The sequence below is a fragment of the Octopus sinensis genome, linkage group LG14, assembly GCF_006345805.1.
Source record: "Octopus sinensis linkage group LG14, ASM634580v1, whole genome shotgun sequence".
Lineage (NCBI taxonomy): Eukaryota > Metazoa > Mollusca > Cephalopoda > Octopoda > Octopodidae > Octopus > Octopus sinensis.
The window spans coordinates 31,510,281-31,537,684 of NC_043010.1; the positions used below are offsets into that span (position 1 = coordinate 31,510,281).

Below are 27,404 nucleotides of genomic sequence, written 5' to 3' on the forward strand. Positions count from 1 at the left end.
GCACAGGTATCACACCTACAATTTCCATTGATGTTGATCAATTTCGATTTTCACTTACCTCAACAGGTCTTCACAAGTAGAGTTTGTGTCACAAGAAGGAAAGGTATGCATAAGTGGACTGGCTACATCACAGGTAGAGGCCATGGGTCATGGTCTCACTTGTCCTACTGGGTCTTCTCATGCACAGCATACTTCCATAGGTCTCAGTCTCTGGTCATTTCCTCGGTGAGACCTAAAGTTCGAAGGTCGTGCTTCACCACCTCGTCCCAGGTTTTCCTGGGTCTACCTCTTCCACAGGTTCCCTCAACCGCTAGGGTGTGGCACTTTTTCATACACAACTATCTTCATCCATTCTCGCTACATGACCATACCAGCGCAAACGTCTCTCTTGCACACCACAACTGATGCTTCTTAGGTCCAGCTTTTCTCTCAAGGTACTTACACTCTGTCGAGTATGAACACTGACATTACACATCCATCGGAGCATACTGGCTTCATTTCTTGCGAGCTTACGCATATCCTCAGCAGTCATGGCCCATGTTTCACTGCCATGTAGCATGGCTGTTCGTACACATGTGTCATACACATGCCTTATTTAGCCCTCACAATTTGGTTTTATCCCCAACTCCAGCTGCTGTAGTCGAGTTTCTTGAGGGCATAACCTGAGTTATTGATGGCGGCTCATGGGTGGATACTGTCTACCCTGATTTTGCTAAAGCCTTCAAAAGCTACGAGGAAGAAAAGGGACCCGCTTGCGTGAAAATAGGGGAAGAAGTCTGGGTTAAGCTACCGAGTTATGGTGATGGCAGTCAATTCCAGAAACGTCTCCGGGGATGGATGGAATGCTTGGACCTTTGCAGGATTGTCGCTTTGTCGGATGACGATTGTGGAGAGGAGAACGAGATGCCTAGCCTGAGAAGATCTCAATGTGCAAGGCGTCCTCCCAGTTTGATGGTGGGCTTCAACATGGAGTAGAGAGAATGTGAACTTTAAGATCAAGATGGCATTTGGGATAACATCAACAGCTGGGGAGCTGACTGGAACTTGGGACTGACTCGAAGAGGAAGGGCGCAGGAGTGAAGCACGTGCAGGCAGGGGAGCATTGGGCTTTTTCGATCAGGGTAGCCGACAGGGCTGGACGTGTGAGCGCTTTGACAAGGTAAGGGAAAAGCAGCTGCTATTTTTTAGCGTTCGGGTCGGGCCACATGCGTTACCACCGGAGAGATGTGCGTCAACGAGAAGGTAGGTGTCTTTATTTCAAATCTCCCGCATACACCAGTCTTGTTATCTCTATTCTAGCTTTTGGTCAAGTAGAAGAGGTAAGAAAGAGTCAAGTGGTGAAGACATTATTTTGGCCTAGCTAAAGGCATCTGGAAAATGTAAAACTGCTGTCAGAGAAAAACCATTGTTTCACTGTGGGAACAGTTCTGTTGCAGTGTTAATTTAAATTTGGCTATGGTGGATCGAATCCACTTCATGCATGCAAGATCACTACATATATATATATGTATATATATATATATGTCCAGAATCACGCTGGACACGGACGAGGAGTGAAAATAATAATTCAGTGAAGGAGAAGTAGTGAGAGTAATAGCACTGAGAGGGAGTGAGAGAAAGTAATAGCAATGTGAGAAAGGAAGGGGTGATAGATGAATACGGATGGGAGGAGTGAAAAAAAATCAGCGTTTCAACTCTGTGTGAGTATATGTGTGTGAGTGTGCGTGTACAAGGAAGTATGTGAATGTTTGTATGTGTGATTATTATGTACCTTATTACCTCAGCCTTAGCGAAGGCAGAGGTATTGTTTCAGTTGTGTTTGTTTATTTGTTTGTCCATGGACAAGATATCTCAAGAACCACTGGATAGATTCGGATGAAACTTTCAGGGATGTTTGGCCTCATGACTGACACAAACTAATTAGATTTTGGGATAGATCCGGTATCGGATAAGGATTCTGGATTATTTTTCATATTTTCTTCACTTTACATGTATATGTAAAGGCTTCATTATTAGGATCTTTTCCTTTTGATAGGCAACTCGGAACACTTTGAAACTTCGTATACTGTTAGAATGTGTCATATAGAACATCTTTTACTCTTAGAAAAATTTCTACTTTCAAAGTTATTTTGTGCTAAAGTTGTCATATTTCGGTAATTTCAACCAATCGATGACGTGTATTCAACTAAATAAAATTACTGTTGTTGGTTGTCAACAACTTTCGGAGGTGTATATTTCGTTTGTCACTGTTCTTTATGCAATACATCATCACATTTTATTGCATATTTTGCGAATTAAAGAAACTAGATCCCTTAGGCCTTACTAATCAGACAAGACTGGATCTATAATTTACAATCATGAGAGAGAGAGAGAGAGAGCAATTGATCTCAGCTTTAAACAAATACTACAACTTCGAAAGCAAAAAGGATAACGGATATAACCGGAAATTACTACACGGAGTTCTGTGTACGAAGAACTATTTTATTTCACCGCTTCCGGTTACAATTTATTTTCACCACGTGTGTATAACTTGAGATAGAAAATATACGAAAAAGAGAAAAAATAGCCGTCAATTATGCAGCACGATGAGGTATGTATGTGTGTGTATATATATATATGTATGTGTATATATACGCACAGGCATAGGTACATGAAGAACCATTTTCCTTGTTTTCTTTTTAATTCTTTTCATAGTTCTTGATATACCTATCCTTATATATATATATTTCTTGTGTACATGTATTAATGCCTTAGTCGTATTGATCCCTGTTTGAGATTACTTATACTTTGTGTCAAGTTAAAAAGTCACCAGAAAATCTTCGTAAATTAGACATTTAAAGCTTTTTATTACTTTGTTTTTATTAAGGATATTGACACAGTAGTGAATTTTTGTTCACTCGCATGTAATGCCGTTATATAATTTGGGTTGCAATTGTGAACAAATCATGTATTGTCGGAATCTGTCATCGAAAACATACGAACCCGCTAAAAAAAAAAAAGGAAATGTCTGTTTTGTGTGTGTGGAAATGTACGTGAAGTCCGCTTGAAAGGCGGGGGTGAAATTTGAAAAATTTAAAATTTGGGAAAAGGGGAGGTTGAGGTGGGCATTTTAAATTTAGAAAAAGTGGGTTTTAAAGTTTCGGAAAAAGTTCAAGATTGTAAATTGTGGGGGAGGGGGTGATTTTTGTTTTTGCTTATTCGTAATTTCCGACATCTAAAACGTATGAATCCGAAAAAATATTTTCAAAAATACATTTTTCAAGCAGAGGTGCAAAACTGCATTAGTTCCGTTACTTTTATGGTATTTGGTGAAATAATTTTCGGAGTTTTTTTACGAGTGAAAATTTTGATTTATTTTTATTTGATTTTGTTCTTGAATTTTATTCTCTGTCCACCGGTGAAACGAGGGCGACACAAATTAATGAATGTAAATAAAGGGCGAAGTTAATAAACGGAGAGTGAAGTAGACATGTGGATTTAGTGGAGATATGCGCTGGTCGCATATGGATTTACAGAGCACGAATGGCATGAAATGTGACAATTCACGAGAGAATTGCAATACGTTTATAAAGCACGTAGCAGAAATTTATCCACAAAAATTTGAAGGCTTGTTACAGATAATGGTGCTTTTTCGTTTAAGCGTGACACCTAAAATATATTTAATAAGAAATGATGAGCCAATCCAGAATCATTTGATTGGCGTGAGAGATGTTTACAATCTATAAATGTGTGTGTATATAGATGTCTCTCTCTCTCTCTCTCTCTCTCTCTCTCTCTCTATATATATATATATATATATATATATATATATATAAATAGAGAAAGAAAGTAATAACGAGTGAATGAGAATAACGACGGAAGGGTTAAAAGCGTAAAAATAATTGAAGATAAAATGAAACAAAATTGAAGCCAAAACATTAGAAATTATTGAAAGTGGGTAGAAATAAACACTTCGTAGTATAGCACAGCATATCGCCAAAGGTCTTGGTTACTTGTCATTACCTCTGTAAGGACCATAGTTCAAAGATTACGCTTCACCACCTTGTCCCATGTCTTCCTGGGTTTACCTCTACCATAGGTTCTCGCCAGTTAGAGAACGGCACTTCTTTACACAACCATGTACCATGTGTTTACTTTGTTTGCTTTGTCACAAACTCTGTATACTGTATACACTGGCTTCATTACATATAACGCCATCTAACTTCCTAGCTCCCCTGTATACACAAATCCTATCATTCTGGTCATATCCAGAAATTGCATGCAGTACATGAAGTTCTGTACATGTTTCTTTGTTTCATAGGGTTCGCATAGGTGGGGAACATGTTATCCATTATTCTAAGTCTGCTATCATTATGTTGATTTTCGTATTGTGACAAAACAGTTCTTATGAACAATATAATATATATATATATATTGTTGGAAACACTAATAATAAAATGAGACCAATAACAGAGTTGCTTCCCTTGGGTTTTATCTGAATTCTGGCCAGCTCTTGTGATTCGTCGTCAGTCTATAATTATCATCATCATCGTTTAATGTCCATCTTCCATGCTGGCATGAGTGAGACAGTTTGACAGGAACTGGACAGGCAGAAGCCCGCACCAGACTTTTGTGACTGTTTTGGTAGGATTTTTACAGATGGATGCCTTTCTGAACACTAATAAAATACATAATATAATACATCGTTCATTCTATATTTGATGTGATTATATACATATATGGTATATGTTATCTCTATATTACTAAGTAGTAGTATCTGAATGCCATCTCTCTTTCATATATATATATCATCATCATCATCATTTAACGTCCGCTTTTCATGCTAGCATGGGTTGGACGGTTCAACTGGGGTCTGGGGAGCCCAAAGGCTGCACCAGGCCAGTCAGATCTGGCAGTGTTTCTACAGCTGGATGCCCTTCCTAACGCCAACCACTCCGAGAGTGTAGTGGGTGATTTTATGTGCCACCGACACAGGTGCCAGACGAGGCTGGCAAACGGCCACGCTCGGATGGTGTTTTTTATTTGCCGACACAGGTGCCAGACGAGGCTGGCAGACGGCCACGCTCGGATGGTGTTTTTATGTGCCACCGACACAGGTGCCAGATGAGGCTGGCGAACGGCCACAATCGGATGGTGTTTGTTACGTGCCCACAACACGGAGGCCAGTCGATGCGGTACTGGCTACCGCCACGTTCGGATGGTTTTCTTGTGTGCCACCGGCACTGGTACCACAAAGATACAAATTCCATTGATGTTCATCTATTTTGATTTGATTTGATTTGATTTTCACTTGCCTCAACAGGTCTTCACAAGTGTCACAAGAAGGAAGGAAGGTATGCACGGCCACGCTCGGATGGTGTTTTTTATGTGCCACCGACACAGGTGCCAGACGAGGCTGGCAGACGGCCACACTCAGATGGTGTTTTTATGTGCCACCGACACAGGTGCCAGATGAGGCTGGCGAACGGCCACGATCGGATGGTGTTTGTTACGTGCCCACAGCCTATATCATCATCATCATCATTTAGCGTCCGTTTGATGATGATGATATATATATATATATATATATATATAAAATTGTTGCCAAAAGTTTGGAACATTTAAAAAATAAATTTAAATTGTTATGCCCAAATACAATTTGATTCAAATATATATAACGTAGAGATATACTTACTTAATAACTGATTCAATGGTTCAATATCTAGAAGAAAAAATAGGTAAAATCAAAAATATAGTTTTAGACCAAATTGCTCACTTTTAATAAATAGATGCTAGTACATCATGTATGTGAAATTATGTTCCAAACTTTTGGTCACAACTGTAGGAATGTAATTATGGAAACACCACTCGTGTCACACGGCATACCTAAAATTAACACACAGCATATGTTACAAACAAGATAAGCATGTGATTGTAACTTTTACAGCTAAAATATATGCCATCATCTCTTAGCATGCGTCTGTTGGCAGGAGAACACAGCTGAGAAAAGGTATTCTCAGTAATTCTAGATCTGCTAGGTTTTTGGCCCTTGGTGTCTTCTTGTCTTTACAATCAATCATGCATTTTATTATTCATTTGTTTTCATTTCCCATACCATCTTGGTATATTATTAGTACAGCTGGATACCTTCTTTTTGCTAATCCTTACCTATTTTTCATTAAAGAGCTATCTTATTCCATGTCTTTGAAGGTGCGAAGCCAGTGGACAATCTGTTAGCGGAGGAAATGACATCATAACTCTTTGGTGCTTAGCAATATTTGGGAGATGCACAATTGTAAACACACGGATGCACATATACAAACGCATGTGTGTGTGTGTGTGTGTAATCATCATCATTTAATGTCTGTTTTCCATGTTGGCCGAGGTTGAATGGTTTGCCCAGAGTTGACAAGCTGGAGAGCTACTTTAGGTTCCAGTCTGATTTGACTTGGTTTCTATGGCTGCATGCACTTCCCAACACCAACGACTTTACAGAGTGTGCTAGGTGCTTCTTATGTGGCCTGGTATGGGTACTTTTTATGTGGGTCAGCAAGGGCTTTTCATGTGGGACAGTATTATGGGTGCTTTTTACTTGGACTAGCATAAGGGCACTTTCAAGGCAAGTCCCCACCCTCCTTTGAGGGTAGGAGTTTAACAACTCTGCTATGGTGGATGGGTCTTCTTACTAAAACAAGGTACCACGTATCTTGGTCCTTTGTCATCCTCTTTGTAAGGCTCAGTGTCCTGAGATCAGCCTTCAGTACATCTTGTGATTTTTTGGGTCTTCGTCTTCCACTAGTTTCATTCACTGTGATTGGCAATTGGCACTTTATGCTGCTGTCTACATCCATCACAGGGCCAAGCCAAACTAGTCCAGCAAATCTCAATGCAAATAAAGCTACAAATAATAGTGTGTAAATGTTGGGTTAAAAACCCTTTGGATAGAAAAAGTCGGAGGTTGCTCATGGATTTGAACCCACATGATTCACCATTCCTAAAAACAATTATTTCATGTTCTCAAAGTTTCTAAATTCTTATGACATCAACAACTCTCATTTCTCAGTTGTTGGGTCATTTTGTCTTGCAAATTACTTAGTGTCCTTGTTGGTACTGGTGCTATGTAATGTGGTTGGTGTTTGGAATGGCATCCAGCTGTAGAAACCTTGCCAAAGCAGACAGTAGAGCTTCTGTCAAATTGTTCAACCTGTACCACCAAGGAAAAAGGACGTTGAATTATGATACATATATATGCATATACACATACATGCATACAAAAACAAATGCATATATACATACACATACAAACATGACATGCATACACATCACGTATATGTCACTATTATGGAAATACTCCACATTTGTTTGGCATTTAAAATTCTGACTTGTCTAATTCAGTTTGACCTTTTTGATACCTACCCACCTGAGACTGCCTCTAGTTCTGTGATATAAGGATGAGCTGAAAAGTTCATAGGTTCACTATGAAGGAGTGATGCTAGAACTGTGAAATCTTGCATGCATTAATTTCAACTCTTATTAATAACTGCATTGTTTCTTTCCAGGTAAATTGACATCTGACTGTTCAGAGAAGACTTCAAAAGTAACTAGTAGTGACTTCTCTTGAAAACGAACAAAATTTGGCATTGGTGGTTTTATCAAGTACCTGTAGAAAGTTCAGCTTCCAAGAGTATTCATGCTGACATGGTTGCTATATTAAGGGATGACACTCCAGCTTTATCATCAGTGCAAAAGTAGGCTGCTGAAGATGACCAGTCTGAACATCCTGCAGCTGCCATCACTGAGTAAAACATTGATCATATTATCCACATGATGATGGCTGACAGGTGATTGACTATAAATCAAATAGCCGATGCTGTTAGCATATTCTGTGAGAGAGTTGGGAGTATTCTGCACAGTGAACTTGGCATGATAGTTTCTGTTCGGTGGGTGTCACATCTGACACCTGATCAAAAGCGCACCTGACTGATCACATCATGAGAAAATCTGATATTGTTTGAGGCAGATCCAGCTGGTTTCCTCAAACATTTCCTAACCCTGAGTGAGTGTTAGGGTCATCACTTTGAGACAGAGACTATCCATGCAGCAGAAACATCCCAACTCACCTACTCCAAAGAAGGCCAAGCTCATTAGGCCCCACTTGACTAGCATGTCTTTCCCAAAATAAAAAAAAAGCACTTGCTTTGGATCCAGTATTGCAGTGATGATGACATCATATCTGCTGTTGATGACTTTTTTGACCAACATGATGAAAGTTTCTTCACCAATGGAACCTGGTATTGTAAAAGCTGAAGTGTGTGGACTTCAAGGGTGGGAGGACTATGTTGAAAAATACACCTAATTTGGTTAGCCAGTGACCTTTCAACTAACCCTCATACATGTGACGTATTTTAAAGTGATTTAATTTATAACTTAATGTCAAAATTCCCTATTAATTTATGTTCCAAATATTTTGAAAATGAATTGAAACAAAGTCAAATGTATCTCAACAAAAGTGTTAAGGGACACAACTCCTGAAATTTAGCATCGAGTTCTGTTTTCATCTATTGTATAAAGTATTGATCTTTGAACATGTACTTGTTCATTGTTTTTGAAAAAAAGCAGTGAAGCTTTCAACAGTTAAAATTAGAAACTTAATATACTGTTTTGTATTGAAATTATTGAGTATATCAAACATGGTGTACTGGATCAGCTCGATTATGGTCAGTTATATAAAGTATCAGAATCTAGAATCATTGATTAAAATTTGCAGCTCATAACAGTTCGGTTTGTATTATCTCCTTACTAATGTTAAGTTCCTTTAGCTAAACCTAAATGCTATGGATAAGTTAATTATTATTATTGTTATTATTTCAGGTCATTTGGAGTATTATCAACAATACGTTCTGCTCTTTCAAGACAAAGTAAGTTTTTGATGTGTATTCCTTTGTAAATCATTGTTGGTATGTTAATGGACTACGAAGTGGGCAGATGGTAGAGTTGACAATGAGGTGGGCTATGTAACTGAGTTAGTTGACTATTTAGTAGAGTTAACAATGTAATTGTGGTGGGTATAGTTTGGTAGTAAGTAGTTGTACTGGCATTGTGTTCATAATAGTAGTTGTTGTTAAGCCCAATGTTGCCTTGATTTAGCAGACTTGTATAATGAAAGACTTCCCAACTGTGACCATCCCATTTTATATTTAGGCATAGTCTATCGATAACTACATTTATCTAATGTGTTTTTCATCCTAATTTGTGACCAGACCAATCACTGTTTCACTGGATTTCTGGTGGTGAGAGTGACAAGGGATCAGTGTTTAGCAAATATCTCAAAGGACTTCAAGAATTGCTGTTTTTCTTGGGTCTATACATGCATGGATATACACTGACAAACTTTCATAGTTTCCTTTCACTAAATTCTGTTCAGCTAGAATGCACACTGGGATTGAATTTGGTGTTTCAGTCATTTGATTGTGGCCATGCTGGAGCACCGCCTTTAGTCAAGCAAATCGACCTCAGGACTTATTCTTTGTAAGCCTAGTATTCATTCTCTCAGTCTGTTATACTGAACTGCTAAGTTACAGGGACGCAAGCATGCCAGTATCGGTTGTCAAGCGATGTTGGGAGGACAAACACAGACACACAAATACACACACACACACACACATATATATATATACATATACACGACGGGCTTCTTTCAGTTTCCGTCTACCAAATCCACTCACAAGGCTTTGGTTGGCCCGAGGCTATAGTAGAAGACACTTGCCCAAGGTGCCATGCAGTAGGACTGAACCCGGAACCATGTGGTTAGTAAGCAAGCTACTTACAGCCATTCCTATGACTATAGACTTACCATACTGCCACTCCTGCGCCTATAACTCCTTAATCACACTGTCAAGCTTGCATTGGTAATGTATCCTTCTATATTTTAAGATGTTAGAGTATAATTTGAAGGAAATTTGGCTGCAGTTTCTAGCAGTACAAAGCAATAAGATCACCTAAATAGTGATGGCAGTAGTGTTCTTTAGTTCAAAATCAATCCTAATTGAGAATTATGATGAAAGACATTTCAAGTGTGATCATTCCATCTTAGTTTATGGAGGATAACATCATCCAGTGTATCCTTCTTGTAAGTCAGTAGTGTGTGATGTGTATTTGGCCACTATTTCTAGCATGTACAGGTTCTCTCATTGATCTATATTGAATTGTTGAGGGTGAATAGCAAGATCACTAAATCTAATTGTCAGCAACTGTAGAACTTATATAATTACAACTGCAAGTAACATTTCCTCAGGTCCTGATGCTGACTTGAAGTTACTCTGGTTCAGTAATTTAGAGTTTAACACACAAATAACTTTACTGTCCAAACTGTAATATTTTAGATGGTGTTCTGAAGATCTTCATAACTTTTGCTATCAAAATACTCTTCCTAATCAGGCAAAAATTCATAAACATCTATATCTGATTCATATAATGACTTCAAGTATAAATCATTTCTTACAATAGGTAACTTACTGAAGTTATATCAGGGTCATTCCATGTCAAATCAACCAGAGGATCCTAGGTCACCCCCTCAGATCCCCCTGAAAAAAATTCATAACTAGCTCCTGTACCTATATAAATATCAAGTATTAGGTCAATATCTTTGATAATTTTGAAATTGTAGGCCTTTAAAATATTAATTAATTATACATTTTTTCCTAATGAGCCTCTCGGACCAACTTGAGATAGCCATTTCTACTCTAATTTAGGTAAGCACAACTTTGAAATCATGTGTTTGGGCTTATCTTTTTCTGTAGAGTTGAAATATCTTATCAAGTGTATCTTGTATAGTTTTTCATCTACAAGTTTCTGAAAATTGCCAAGAATTAAATGTACAGTAAATGTATGGTTCTTTTAGGTATTTTTATCTCAATAGGTACACTAGATAAGGCAACCACAATTGTTTTCTTGTTACTTAGCATATAGTAGACCATTTCTGAGCAGTAACCATGTTAGTTACTATTATGGGAGTGTCTGAATAATTTTTTGAAATATGTACAATTTCAGAATTTCTAAAAAGATGCCCTTAGTTCACCATGTGCACAGCTCAATATCATTTTCAAATGTTTACCATGCATTCTTATACTTCTGAAGAAGATGTGACAGAAATTTGGTTTTGTTGCTGAGCTTCCTTTCAGAGTTATGAAGTTTTAATGCATCATATTAAAAGTTCACGTACTCATCCTGCTATCATGGAGTTTAGTTCTATATCTCAGTGTAACCTTGGAAGTCAATTGGAAGATGGATGTCACAAAATCACTTATTCAAGAATACAGGGATTTTTAAAATGCAGTCCTTTATCTGACAATGAAAAGACTAATTCATTGGAAATCTGGAGTTTTACTGCATGAAGATGACAATGTTTGCTTTCATCATGAGGTACAGGAGCTAGTGTGAATTTTTTCAGGGGATCTGAGGGGTGACCTGGGAAATTTTTTTTTGAAACAGGATGATTTGATATGGAATAACCCTCGGTAAGTCATTAAAAAAAATCAATCTACACTTCAAAAGTTGAAAATTTCACAGTATTTACAATTGTTAGGCAGAAATGGCTTTATCTTGTATTATCTTGAAACTAAGACCTTTTGATGTTATTTTTAGAATGGTATTTCAGGGTAGGTGTGAGAGGCCTGATTTGGCCATGTTGAAAATAAAACAAAATATATGGATTGCATACAGGTAATTTAAATACTAAAAGGTTAGAAGCAAACATTGTTTCAAATTTTTTTTTTGTTATTTAATTGATAGGACCCAGACACAAACACTTTGTAGAAATGAATTTAATGTGACAGGAGTGTGTGGTAGGAATGCCTGTCCCTTAGCCAACAGCCAGTATGCTACAGTCAGGGAAGAGAAAGGTAAGTACTTGCATTGAAAGTAATTTCTGTTGTACATATTGTGATTGTTGTGGCATCAGCAAGACATTGCTTTGAGCCACTTGTAACTTTTCAAGAATGCATGTTCAAAATATATGCTCTGTGTCCTGTTTCCTATGATTCTGAGGAGCTTTTTACCTCCATTATATTTTTGCCCTTTGGGGTGAGATTTGTGATTGTTTTTGTGAAATTTACTCATTTCCTTAAAAGATTTAAATGAAGCATGGCATAGTATATTTTGGCTAAAAGTTTGTGGGGTCAGATTACAAATTGGAAGAGCTGTGTTTATACTACTGCTAGTGCTAAATGAAACAATAGTAACAACTGTAAAACAGAAATGCAAAATGTTGCCTCAACACACCTGCAATTTCCAGCAATAACTACCAACTCCAACATTACCATTAAAAGCAACACTAATAAAAAAAATGCATTTTGTTTCACAAATCAACTGTTAACGAGTTTTCAAACACTGTACAACAGAATTATTTTATTTATTTTGGATTTTAACAAATGTTAAAATCCTCCTTACCAGGTCTGGCTGAAACATGACATTAAGTAATCCAGAATCCGTATGGCAAATAACCTTTCATAAAACTATAAAGGAAAGCTGGAAAGTAGAGCAAGCAGTACATCAAAAACTAGAAAAGTGCCTTAAGCTAATCTTAGATACCAGAATGTATGTTGCTTTGGGAAAAAAAGTATGACATGGTAGGGGTAGGGGGTGAGATTTCCTATAAGACGAGGCACTCTACAGTAATCCTAAAGAGTGATAAAGTGGTCCTCATACCAATCTATCTTCACTGGAGATTAGTGAGAATGAAAGTGGTTCATGTGCTCCTTGAAGTATATATATCTGCTGATTGGTTGGTGGCTGCTCTCTTCAACATAGTTGTAATATGGGACATTTACTGTAACATCACCTCACTGTATTCATCATAGAGGACAAAAAATATATTGCAGATCTAGAGGCTGCTGGAAAAAAAATTGAACAGGCCAAGCGATGGAATTATGGAGCCCAATTGATCAAGAAAGTTTGGAACTCTCCCTGGACACAAAACATCTCAAGGGTTTCTGTTCACATTGAAAGAAGCCCTTCACTGACCGCACTTCAGATGAAACCATTGGAACAACACCACTAGCAATAAAGTCAATAGCAGTACCAACAACTGCATGTGACTACAACTGCAACAGTCTTCCATACTGACGTGGGTTGGGCAGCAACAGTATCAACAACAGCAGCAGTTCCAACAAGCACAGTAAAAGAAACATTGTTTCTGAACAGACTAAACAGAACAAAAGACAGTGACTTCCAAACATGTTCCTTCTCACTTGCAGCTACTCATATATTATTAAGAGAAGGTAAATGGGGAAGAAAGCAAATAGCAAAAAATAATAAACAAAGTATAAGGAAAAAAACCTGTTAACATAAAAAGCTGGGAGGTTTAAATGGATGAAAGAAACACCTCCAAACAACGACATGTCAACACCATCTCCAACAATACCAGTACTATCAATATCATTGTCACCTTATGCAACCCTAGCCGATTGCCACAGCTTATTTTGTTCCCCAGAGTGTATTGCACTAGCCTTTGTCTTCCTAAACTCTTGCATACTATCAGATTTCAGAGTTAACTGTCTAAACTTTGAGCTGCAAAGCATCCATATACACCAGCAGGAACTGGAGAGAGAGGGTGTGTATTGGCAGGGAATACTCACAACGGGCTGCATCCTGGTTCACCACATGGACTAGCTAATGACAGTGAGTTATCAGCAAAAGGATTGCTAACACTACAGTACTAGATGCAGCCCATGTGAGAGAGAGAGATGCACATGTACTATTTTACTCTTTTACTGGTTTCAGTCATTTGACTGTGGCCATGCTGGAGCAGCGCCTTTAGTCGAGCAAATCGACCCCAGGACTTATTCTTTGTAAGCCCAGTACTTATTCTATCGGTCTCTTTTGCCGAACCGCTAATATGTGTATATTTATATAAATATATTTTTATTTTCAGGTGTGTGTTATCTTTATATGAAAGAAATAGAACGTGCAGCCTTTCCACAGAGAATGTGGGAGAAGATTCAGTTGGATAACAATTTTGAAAAAGCTATGGAACAGATTAATACAAAGATGCTTTACTGGCCTTCGTGAGTAGATTTCAGTTTTATAACATTTGTAACAGGATAGTGATATTGACTTGCTTGAAATAGCAACTAGGTTTCCCTTAAAACAGACTGTTTTGAAAGAGAAAAACTACATTGTATGAGTTAGTCCTGGATGTTCACTACTTGAAGAAGAGATATGGTTACGACATGAATAACTTTGACTATAGGCTTTCTCAGTTATTGATGAAATTGGTTTATAATGTGGGCAGGTATTTTACACTAATTCTTCTTCATCACCATCATCATCATTTAACATTTACTCAAGAATCCTTCAAATGGGCAAAGATTTAGAGATGTTTTTTAATGAAGCCTTGGGGGTAACAAAGAACCATATCAGATAGCTAAAAGGAAAGCTCAGCATCAGGTCTATGTAGAGTTAGGGTAGAAGTACAAAGGAAGAGGTTTGCCAATGTCTTTCAGCATGAAGATCTGAGATTTGAGGTGCTTCTGAATGCTAAACAGTGTGTCAGAGAGAATTGAGATGTCGTGGGAAGGAAGTGTATATGAATGGATAATGGTAGGCTTGCACTTACTGATTCTGAAAAAAAAGAGACATGAAAGAGCTATTGTGAAGAAAAATTTGTATCTGTGTTCCTTGTCCACAAGCTGTGTAGCTGAGGCTCCCCTCCATCGTACCTCTTGCACACAGCACACATCTACATCACTGTTATTCTCTATCCACTCCCTTCCTTCACTCAATCTGTCAAACTAACTCTCTCTCCCCCTCTCTCTATTCCCCTCTCCTCTCCCTCTATATCTCCTTGCCTCTCACCCATCCTCCTGTATTTAACATGTTACATTTGTCTTACCTGTCAGTGCTATGAATCTCCTCTCTCTCACTCTGTGTCTGTCCCTCCTCTTTACTGCTTTACCTCTCACTTCAACTATACCTCCTATTCTTAACAAGATTTATTTTCTCTCTTTTTACCTCTTCCTTTAAAGTATGTGTGACATACACTACAGGTATGTATATAAAAGAAAGAAAAAAGGTATACTTAGGATGTGTTTGTGTACACTCAAATATGGAAAAACATTCACTATAGTAATTGTCTTAGAACGGATGTGTATGAAAACGTGGAGATGGACTCTGAATGACTTCAGTTGCTCATAACCCAATAAGGACTAATATTTTACAGAATCAAGATAAAGAGGTTATTTCTGTATATTAGAATTATCCAACCCATGTCATGATGTAAATATAGATGTTATTAATCTTGATATTTCGTTTTTTAATTATTTCTCTCCCCACTACTTCACTTTTTTTTATCATTGTTTCATTTTAGGTATTATCGTCGGAAGTGTCGCTTGAGACTGATAAGAATTAGGCAGTATTTGGCCAGAATGAGAAAACTTGTTTTGCGTAATAGGTAAGTGTGTGTGTGGTAAGGGAGCGATATCTATTCCTTCCACAGTCAAGACTGCATTTTTTTAATCACTCAGCATAGTAATCTTTTATACATCTTCTGATACACTTTATATTCATCTACTCTCTCTTCTCACTTGTACTCCATGATTCATGTAGGTTAATATATGACGTATTCACTGAATTATATTTATGTCTCCAACCTACACAAATCCTTCACATTCCATGTTTCATGGCTTGTAGAACCACACTTCTTACATAAATTTCATACATTAACTGGTGCTTTTGATAGTCAGCCACGTATTTTGATGATCTTTTTAATTTTGGTTGCCTTGGTGATGTCATACTGTGCAGGCGAAAGGCAGCATTCAAGATGTGTAGGAGAAAGGCAAACAAGTCAACAGAAACAACATAAACACACCAACACTGGTTGACAAGTAGTGGTGGCACACTCCCACATGCATATATCATCATCATCATCATTATCCTTTAACATCTGTTTTCCATGCAGACATGGGTTGAACAGTTTGACCAGAGCTGGCAAGCTAGAGAGCTGCACTAGGTTCCAGTCAGATTTGGCTTGGTTTTTATAGCTGGATGTCCTTCCTAAAACCATTCACTTTCAGTATGAAAATTACAGACAGAAATTATAGATGTTGTGTTTGAAATTCCTTAAGAGAAACTCTTTAGCCAAAGTAAAACCTACCTACTATAAGTAAAGCATGAAAATCATTCAATTTGATGGAAGAAACAACTGAGATGCACGGACAAACTGTGGAAAAGTATAAAAGAGATGGCAATGAGTGAACAAACTGATGAATATAAGTTATATAAGAACTGCTGTTAACATGTGACAATAGTGATGCTAGAGTAATAGGAAAAAAGTTACAGTGCTGGAAATTTCGAATAGTTAGAAGATTAAGGAAGTCAGAATCTCATATTTCTGAAAACTGAGCAGCAAAAATTGCAGCAGTATACTATTGAAACATTGCATGTAAAGTGGGACCAGCCTAAGTTTATGAGAAAATGATGTAATCAACACAAGGAAACACTTAGTAAAATTCTTCACTATAACTCACACCATTTAAACTGTATTGAAAATAAGTGTGGGAAAACCATCTTTTTGAGGTAAATGCTGCATTTTTCAATTGTACAAGTAATTTCTTGGAAGGACATTTTGGAACGACCTGTATGCTTTTAACTCATTCCCACAAGAAATAAACATAGCTTGATTTATAGTGAGGCAATCACCCTGGGGCTCCACTTCTTTCCAGAAAGTTTGCATGAAGTAGGCCTTTCCCTATCTACTTAGAAAAAAATCTTCTCTCATAAATCTTAAAAACAAGTATCACATTTTCTCCACTTTAATGGTACTAAATAACTACTCTAAAATAACTACTACCTAGTTGTCCAAAAGCAGCTTTTGGTCCATGGGGGAATAATGGATTTTAAGGATGGAGGAAAGAATAAAACAAAAAGCAAAACGAAAAACGAAAGCTTTCTGAAAAATATTTAGTACTTTCATGTATTTATCTGTATAAAAGTTGATAGAAGTTGTTGACCCCACAATGAATTTTTCGATTAAATCTTTCTCTTTCTCTTTCAAAAACAAACAAACCTGCACTCACATATATTACCATTCTATAAAGTTATTCTACTCATTTGGTATACTAGTCATATTTATGAAAAAGAAAAAGCAAGACTGTTTGGCTTCCAAAATTTTAATTTTTAAGTTACTGTTTTAATTATAAAGTTTTCTTTTTTGCATAATATCACTGCACAGAGCACAGATAAAAACTATTTTTTTCTTTTGTCTTTGGAATTTAACTTGTTCAGATTTTTGTTTTCCATTAAACCTAACCATTTCTTATACTTGATGTGGTAAAGGCAAACTGGTTGGGTAGTGTCATGATTTAAAAAATTCTGTTTTATACTGAACAGCATTTGAGAGAGTAGATCCTGTATAGCCCATCAAAAGGGCAGTACTTTTACTGTTCTTTGATGTCAAGCCACTCTGACTGGTTTTCCAACAAGGATGGCTTTAATGATTGGAAAAATGAAAACACATGAATAAAGTCAAGGCCACAGTGATTTTGAGTTGCAGTTCAAGGCTTTACATAAACTGGAAAAACAAGAAATGTTGGACTGAAATATTCTTTTCTACTCTAGGCACAAGGCCTGAAATTTTTGGGGAGGGGCCAGTCAATTAGATTGACTCTGAAAGGATGGAAAGCAAAGCCATCCTTGGTGGAATGTGAACTCAGAACATAAAGACAGATGAAGTACCACTAAGCATTTAGCCTGGTGTGCTAATGTTTCTACCAGCTTGCCGCCTTGTTAGACTGAAATATTGCTCTGTGTTGTGGCTGTGACAATGTTTCTAGCCGAGAGAGACCTGGTATTGAAGGGATAATTGGATCTTAGCACAATGAGAATTCTTTTGAGAATTATGGATCTTATTGCACAATTCAATCCATTTCTAATGTGGCCATTCTATTGAATGCAAAATTTATGAATCATATAGCATCAGAACTTAAAAACTACCAAGTATTTGTCAGTTTCTGTAGATTTAATGCCAAACTGATCAGCTAACAGTTATTGTGCGTTATGCTGTTTCTGAGAAACTAGTAGAAAGGTTTTTAAATTTCCTACAGATTGGTTCTCATGAAGTGGAAACGCTGGTCAAATCTGAGTTAGAATTTCTTCAAAAAAATAGGATGTAAACTTTGAAGACTATGGGGAAAGTCCTATGACAGTGCCAGTAATATATCTGATCACACAACACAAGAATGTGAGCCAGACATAAGGGAAAGAACTTGGCTACAATTTTTGTTGTCTGTGTTGCTTATTCTTTGAACCTTGTTGGATATTCTACTGCCTCTTGCTGTATTGAATGCATAAGTTCAGCATTGGTTAAATCAGTTTGATTTTTTGAGATATCAAATGCAAACTCCAATTGTTTAAAATTCTGAAGTCTAGTTGCAAGCTAAACTTTCTCACAGTTTTCTTTACATTTTGACTTAAATTTTTAAAACAGGAAGAGTCCCAATGTTAAAACCTATGCTTTTCAGAAAACACAACTTAAAGAATTATATATGGTTTAGTACTGGGATTCACCCAGTTTTCAAATTATTAATTTGACAATCGTTCTCAACAGATTATCCCAATAAATCTTTTAGGAAAATAAAGTCTCATACCCCCCCCCCCCAATCAAAATCGACTTGTTTTAGACTGTTTGAAATTATTAGCAATTATGAAGTTTAAAACAAATTTTTACTATTAAAAACGACAACTAAATATTTTTTCTGACTTCTCAATAAATTTTTAACTTAGGATTTTCAAATGGAATTTTCCCACTTTTAATTAAATTTGAATATTTGTGAAAAAATTATGGGATAACGATGTAAGCATTACTTTTGCATATTATTTTGCTTTTTGGAATGTCTAACACTTTAGCATTCAGATTCTGTCAAATGTAATGCTTATTTATTCATATTGTTTTGAATTAATCATACATTATCTTGTAGCTTTGAGATTTCAGTGATGTGATTATTTTTTAGAATGACATTGTAGGGTAGATATGATAGACCTGATCTGGTCAGTTTGAGCATAAAACAGGTAAAATATTTGGGCTTAATATGGCTGCTTTGAATGCTAGAGGGTGAAGCATTTACCTATTTAGACGACTTGATTTTTTGCCTATGTCTACCCAGTGGCCCTCTGTGTCATTCCAACATTAAAGATGGGCATTAAATGTTGATAATGATATGACTACTGCATAAGGAAGTGTTGAGTATATCAGTTTAGTGGAACCTGTGGAGGAGGGTACTCAAGGAAGACTTGGGATGAAGTGGTGAAAACTGAACTGAAGATGTGCTCGCAGGGGAAATGACAAAGGACTGGATTGATTGATAATGCAATGTTGCAGAAGCCCTGGTCATCCATGGTATTACATACCTTGACAGAAGGGTTATGCTCAGAGGCCTACATTTGCTGCCTCTTACATTACATCATTGATCCCTCCTCACCCATCTTTGTATCCTAGGTCCCATCTCTCTTTTCCCCACCACCTGTACTGATCACATCATTCTCATTATACTGCTTTCTCTAGCTTCAGTATTGGATATGGGGATGCAACTTCCTATATATATATATATATATATATATATATATATATGTAATTAAGGGTACTGAAGAGGTACCACCATACCAGAAATAGCACTCAAAATTGACTCTAAAACCACATGTCTTCATACTGGGAGTTGCCTACCTAATACCACCCCTACCCAATAGTGAACAAAAGTAGAAATAGTTGATGAGTTAGAGGAGGAAAGAGTAGGTCAGGGGTGGTAAGAGATATGATTTTGGAGAGAGAGAGTGCTGGTTAGTAGCACAGCAGAGTGAAGTTGGAGTATATTGGGCAGGGGGATGTATTAGGTAGGCAGCCCACTATATATGGGTGTACCAGCAAAGTTGTCGAAATTTTAGGTTCAACTTTGAACTTTTGTATCTCAGGAATGCTTAAAGATAAGTCAGTGGAATTATCAGGTTTTTCTAACATTATTGGACTCTACTTTGATGATGATGATATGACAACTGCATAAGGAAGTGCTGAGTATGTCAGTTTAGTGGAAGCTCACCAGAAGAATCATGGATGAAAATGACATTTTCATAAATAACTAGCCATAGCTCAGGATTGGGAGCTCATAAATAATTGGAATAAAGTTTGAATGGAAGTTTATTCAGTCCTGGTTGAAATCCTGCCTGTTAGGCATCAAGAGTTGCTCCTCTTTTGGCAATGACTTCCTCAACCCTCTTCCTGACTGCATCGCAAGCTTTCTTAATAAATTTCATCAATGTCCTCCTCCCACATGGATGGAGGTTTTGAGGGCTTGCAGATTACTGTGGGGTTTCTCACAAGCTTTTCTGACCAGTTGATTTCAGATGCTGAAGTCTAAAGGGTTCAAATCAGGTGATGGAGGCCAAGTGTCCTTCAAAACCTGGTCTGAAACTTACTTCAAAACTTGGTCCCTAGCTCATCCCTAAGTAATTTTTGAGCCACTGCACTTGTATGACAAGGGGCTCCATTGAAGTTCTTAGCGATCTTGTTGGGGTTTCTCTTGTCTCTTGCCTCAAGATATTCAGAAAGAATCCAGGTTTTTATATCTTTCAAAACCTGAACATAACAAACTCTTGTCAGTCTCTTAGCTTTCTCAAACACAATCAATAACATCTTTTTACCATCAGAGGCCACGTAAGTGAAAATCATCACCATAGCAGGGTTTTTGCACCTGAAAATGACATTTTTGGCTCTCTCGTGAGGATCTGTAACCGGAAAGTGGCTGTTGTGTCTGTTCGTGTGCATATCTTGGGTGAAATTCTTCTCATCTGTACAAGCAATCATTCCAGGATTGTGTTTCACTTTGTTTAAGATGATCTTTACCCTTTCCAACCTCCTAGCCTTCTGCCCTGGAGTAACAAGGTGCCTCATAAGGTCTCATATATGGTTTCATTTTCAAGTCTTCTGTCACTGCTCTTTGAACTGTCATAGCTAAAACTCCTCTCTCCTGTGCCAAGCATCTTATAGATTGAGTTGGATCTCTTTAGCTCTAGATTGAAATGCTGATCCCTCTTGCAGATATGACTACTTGATCCAGTTTTCCTCTCCACTATTCCTTCTTTCTCAAACTTATTCACAACTCTGTTGGGGGTCTTGAATGGACTTATGATGGAAACCAGAAAATGAATGTTGGTACCATTATTGAAGGCCTGAATAGTGAGGCTGGCACAAAATGATTTAGGCCTGTTCTCTTCCTGGTAGGGCATGGAGACATAAAATATCAAATTTAGTCTGAATGCCGTGTATATATATATATATATGTATATATATATATATATATATATATATATAAGAAATAGTTATACATGTCATCATTTATAAATATGTGTATGTTGTATATATGTTTGTATCTGTGTTTTCTGGGAAAATAAGAAAAGAGGCTGTAGTAATTTAGAAATTTGTAATTATTTTTGTTCAAGAATTACCAATTAACTCCTTTGTCAAAATTATTGAAAACTAATTGAATGTTTTGTGTCCTTCACTTTCAGGCGAAAGTTAGTTCCTTTGCAGAGAAATATTGAACGTCGAGAGAAAAGACGAGAGGTGAGTAAAATCAATTGTATTGGGGTTGTTACTGTTACATCAGAGCATTTGTTGAAGGATTTCCAACCAATGCGATCCCACACTGGCATGGCTATGTGGTAGTGAACTTGCTTCCCAACCATATGGTCATAGGTTCAGTCCCATCATGTGGCACTGTGGGTAAGTGTCTTCCACTATACCCCAGTCCAACCAAAGCCTTGTGAATGGATTTGATGGACAAAAACTAGAAGGTGCCTGTCATATATGTATATATATATATATATGCATGTGTTTGTGTGTTTGTTGCCCATTGCCACTTGACAATTGGCGTTGGGCTCTTTACGTCTGTTTAATTAAACATTTTAAGGCAGTCCAGAGCCTTCAACAAGTCAGATGCAAAAGATAAGTATACCTAGGACTACATTACCTAACTCATAAAGTCCCATACCACAAATATCTGCCACTTTTGTAAAATCCTAAATGCATGAAAGTGCAATTTTGTACTCCTCAGCACATGTTTATGCATATGTATGTGTAGGTATATGTATGCATGCTGTTAAGTTTACCCAATACTCATGCCCTTCTCACCTGTCAAATTTATGTCATTGGCATGTTTGATAGTCCCCAGTTAATGTTCCTATCACTTATCCTCTTTCCCTATCATTCCCACTTCTATTTTGTTCCTCTTATCACACATTCATTTATCACTCTATCAGGCATACCATTGCCACCCATATCTCAGTTGCTCATACCTTGCACACTAATTGCTCATTTGTCAGTTACTCCCTCCTAAGTTTCATTGCGCTATGCTATTGGTATGACTAAGGATGGCAGCGCGTCTCTTCTTTGTACAGTGCTTCCTGTATTACATAAGGATGCCACTGTATATATTTGACCCTCTCACTGATGCTCTCATCACCTCTCAACTTTACCACCCATTCTGTTTCATTCATCTTAAGTAGATCTCATGTGATACATATGCACCTCATACGCTTTATCTAGACTTTGTTCAAAGTCAGTTGGTATTGTTACCCATTGTTCACCCTTACCATGTATCCAGTTCATGCTATCCATCATGCTTTCACCTGTGGAGGTGCCATGGTAAAGTGTATGCAGCACACTATTAATTGTGGGATCAAGAGGTCACCATCATTCTTGTCAAAGACATGACAACTTATCTAGTGCTAGTGTCATGAAAATGCACTCAGTACACTTTATAAAGTGATTGACGTTAGGAAAGGTATCCAACTAGGGTAACCAAGCCAAAATAAAACTTACAAATGTTACAAGGTTCCCCAACCCTTCTAGGAGCACCCTAGCCTTCTAACCCATGCAAGCATGGAAAGCAGATATCAAATGGAGATTGTGTCTGTGATAGCAGCAACAGTTATATAAAATAAAACCTTATTTGTATTTGTTTGCAGGAGAAAGCATTGGTTGCTGCCCAACTTGACAATGCCATAGAGAAACAGTTATTGGAAAGACTCAAATCTGGTGCCGTGAGTATTCAAGCTTATCTTTTTACATTCTTCACGCAAACAGTTCTCATTTTGTTTCTTTGTGTTTTTAAGTCCAATGTATTTTACTAACCACTTTATAGTTTGAACTATGAAAGGCTGGTGTGTGTGATTGTGTGAGTATGCATGTGTGTACATATGTCTGTGTGTGAATGTTGTTATTTCAATGTGTCACATGAGATGATTTGAATGAAAATCAGTGTCATTGTGTTTATATTCATGGTTAACATAATATCTTGTAGCTTTGAAGTAGTGAAATAAAACACTCCTTATAAAAGCATGAATGATTGTTGACAGTTAGAGCATCTGGCTGTGAAATTATTGTTTAAAAAAAATAAGTTCTCCCTCCAACCTGTGTCAGCATAGAAAAAATGTCTAATGAATAACTCTCATTATATAGTTATGTATTACAAACATATTTCTGTGTTTTGTGCTATATACTTGTATAGTGTGAGGTAACTACAATTTCAGAGATACACTGAAACCTGTTATACTAATTGTAATCCTATTTGCTTTGCTTGTGACCCACGTGCATAATCAATGCTACGTTCTTCTGTTATAAAGGTGTGTGAGAGTGTACCTATGTATGTGTGTGTATATTTGTCTCAAAATATTTTGTTTTATTGATGTATGTTTTAATGTCTGCCTGCATGTATATGTGTAAGTATGAGTATATATGCATATGTGTATATGTATGCATGCATGTATAATTCTGTGTTTATGTATATGTGTGTATAAGTGTGTCTGCAAATGCATGTAAAATGACTATCCTCATATTTAGTGTTTTTTAAAGCATTAATTAAAAGTATTACATTAAAATATTACTTAAACAAATCAGTTTTATGAGTAAAGATATTAGAATGATTGTATGATGTTTAAGACATATTACCATGAAAACCAGAAACGAAATCAAAAACATGAGTTTGAAGCAACCATTTTTGCATGTATTACTCACAATGGCTTTCAAACAAAAGAACAAAGATAAGCATTTTCTTCAAACTTTAATTTCATATTTCATAAAATATTGAAACTTAATATTAAAAATGCAAAAAAGAAAAAAAAATGGCAGACTTGATTTACTTGCTCATGATCAGATACAGGTAACTCTGAGTACTGTAAATTAGGGCCTTTCAGTTATAATGTATTAAAGAATACTCTGTATTTGTATTGAGTTCTGTAATTTGTTGCTTCTAGTGAATCAGCAGTTATGTATTGAATGCATTTAATATGTATGTTTCAGATAATTGTTCAATTGATAAAAATGGGTATTTCATCATCATCATCATCATTTAGCGTCCGCTTTCCATGCTAGCATGGGTTGGACGGTTCAACTGGGGTCTGTGAAGCCAGAAGACTGCATCAGGCCCAGTCTGATCTGGCAGTGTTTCTACGGCTAGATGCCCTTCCTAACGCCAACCACTCCATGAGTGTAGTGGGTGCTTTTTACGTGCCACCCGCACAGGTGCCAGATGGAGCTGGCAAACGGCCACGGATGGATGGTGCTTTTTACGTGCCACCGGCACGGGGGCCAGGCGAGGCTGGCAACGGCCACGAACGGATGGTGCTTTTTACACAAAATCTTCCTCAGTTAAGACATATCAAAATATAAACAAATTGATGGTATTCACACTTTATTAAACTTGAGCAACTTAGGGACAAGGCATGCTCAGAAGGGGTAGAATATTTAGAGGGAGGTAAATGGAATAGCAGTGAGGGATTAGTAGTGTATGAAGGCAGGACAAAAATGAGAGAAATTGCAACTATGTGGAAACAGGAGGAAGAGTCAACTAAATAAATAAATGTACAAAAGAGCATGTGACAGAATACAAAGAGTAAAAACAAAATAAATGAATAAATAAATGTATCAGAATTATTATTATTATTATTATCATCATCATCTCTTTATCACAGGTTTTGTTGGCACTCCTGGAGTCTTGCATGCACAGCATGCTTACTACCTGTAGCCTATGAGACCATGCTATTCATTCTTTTCAGCTATCTAATTACTTTCCTGATTATTCTGGCTGTGCCAAAGAGGCAAACCTTTTCTAACTGGGCACTCTATTTCAATTTCCTTTATATTCCTCTTGATGGCTTCTGATACCGTTCCCAAGGACCCAACAAGAATTGGCACTAGCTTCACCTTCTTTATTTTCCATAAGCCAGGCTATTTCGTACTTAAGAGGGTGGTATCTATCTTTTCGACTTCCTTCTTGACTATTTATGGGTCAAAGGGGCATGCAACATCAACTATATAGCATATGTGGTGCACCATGTCCACCACGACTAGGTCCGGTCTGTCATGCTCTTGCGCCTATTTGGATTGGGAAATCCCAGAAGATTTTTCTAGTCTCTGACCCGGCCACTCTCTGTGGTTTATGCTCATACCACGTCTTGCCTCCAGCCCCAACTTTTTGCACAGTTTCCAATGGAGCTCTTTTGCTACCTGGTCATATTGCCACAACTTGTAGTGGTTTTGGGCCAAGTTTAGGGCATTGGTTTCATCCACTCTATTATAGATGCAGCACAACAGACACACTTGCTCATTCTTAAGGTTGATCCTCCAGTCCATAGTCAGATCTTGGTCCTGCGCTTCCAGTATAGTGCTCTTGGTCTCTTTTTAGGGTTCCTTTCATCAGCCAATCCCACCTAATTTTTCCAGCTGCTGCTACTTATTATCATTATTATGCTTTCATTCTTTGTTTTCAGTCATGTTCTTTGGTACATTTATTTAATCTATAATAATAAATGCCAAAATATATCTCTGTGTGTCAGTGTGTCACACTTTGACCCCTTCTCACACTATTCAATAATACTTGTACTTTTTCTCTTGATGGGGTCAGAGTATTAGTAGGCATAGAGACGGTGATGGTGGTAGTAGATTGATGGTTGTGATGGTAATGCGGTGATAGTAATAGTATGAGTTGTAGTTGTGATAGAGGCGGAGGCGATGGTGATTATGGTATGGGTAGTGGTAGCCAAGGCAGACAGGGATTATGGTGATAGTAAGTGATATGAAAGACAGTGGTGATGGTGGTGGAGGGAAAGGCGGCGACGCCAAAGGTATTGATGGAGGTGGCATTAGAAGTCTGAATGGTGCATGTATGGCAGTTGTGGCAATGGTGGTGGTACTGGTGATGGTGATGATGGTTGAAAACAATCAACAGAAAGTGAGAGAGAGAGGTTAGACAGAAAAAAAAATTGTACTGTCCCCTGAATGGGAAGACAAAAAAATGTTTATCATGCAGCTTCGCAATAAGTTCCAAATCGACAAATTATATCATTGTTTTGATGAAAATTGTTCATTGCTTGAAAAATATTGGTCAAGTTTAATAAAATTTAATATGTACTCAATGCATGAAATGTCACTGTTGGACCCAAGGCCCAATGTAGAGCCTTCCACAGGAGCTAGCTTAAAAACCACCCCATCGGGCAGCTTTTAGGCTAGATTCTTATATATCTAGTTGACCCCTCCTTCTTCTCTTGCCATATTGTTCTATCTCCATCACTATTCCTTTATCTTCATACCTACGCTACTGATCCCGTTTCCTCCTTTTTTTCTCTCTTTTCCTTTCCAATCTTCTCTCTCTTTTCTACTTCCCACTCTTTAGCTTTTTTACCCCTTCTGACCATGTTCTTCTCTCATCAAGTAGGCAACATGAACTGCTCCAACCATATATACTATGTCTTAACTGAAGTAGATTTTGTGTAAGAGAAGAAATTCCTTTTTATCTGTTGCACGATTATCTGAAACATAGATATTAAATGCATGCAAAATATTACTTGATATGACTTTATTATTATAACTTTGTAATTATGACTCATGCCAGTATAAACCGTCCAGTTCTAACTCCATCCACATGGATACTATAAGGATTTGGGGTGGCTTGTTCGATTTGCCTTGCGTCAGAAAATCTGGTAGCATGCATCACTTCTAAGCCTAACATGAATTATATATAAATCATCCTTGCTAGTGCCATGTAAAAAGTTCCTGTACCTGTGCCATGTAAAAAAGCACCATTGCTGGTGCCACATAATAAAGTAGCACCCAGCAAGTCTGTAAAGTGGTTGGCATTAGGAAGGACATCCAGCTACAGAAACCAAGCCAAATCTAACCAGAAACTGTTCTAGCTTGCCAGTTCTGGTCAAACCATCCAACACATGCCAGCATGGAAAACATATGTTAAATGATGATGATGGATAATATATATATATATATAAATACATACATATATATATATCATCATCGTTTAACATCCGCTTTCCTTGCTAGCATGGGTTGGACGATTTGACTGGGGACTGGCAAACCAGTCTCCAATCTG

The 27,404-nt window shown here is 37.4% G+C and overlaps 1 protein-coding gene across 1 annotated transcript in view; it reads left to right on the top strand.

Moving 5' to 3' along the window:
• The first annotated feature begins 2,295 nt into the window (after nt 1-2,295).
• LOC115219069 (protein MAK16 homolog) overlaps nt 2,296-27,404 on the top strand; it is a 45,040-nt gene continuing 19,931 nt past the window's right edge. The window contains exons 1-7 of the mRNA XM_029789130.2: nt 2,296-2,590; nt 8,851-8,897; nt 11,770-11,879; nt 13,910-14,042; nt 15,344-15,427; nt 21,532-21,586; nt 22,990-23,064. Coding sequence (XP_029644990.1) covers nt 2,576-2,590; nt 8,851-8,897; nt 11,770-11,879; nt 13,910-14,042; nt 15,344-15,427; nt 21,532-21,586; nt 22,990-23,064 — 519 coding nt within the window. The 5' untranslated portion in view covers nt 2,296-2,575. The remainder of the gene's footprint in view (nt 2,591-8,850; nt 8,898-11,769; nt 11,880-13,909; nt 14,043-15,343; nt 15,428-21,531; nt 21,587-22,989; nt 23,065-27,404) is intronic.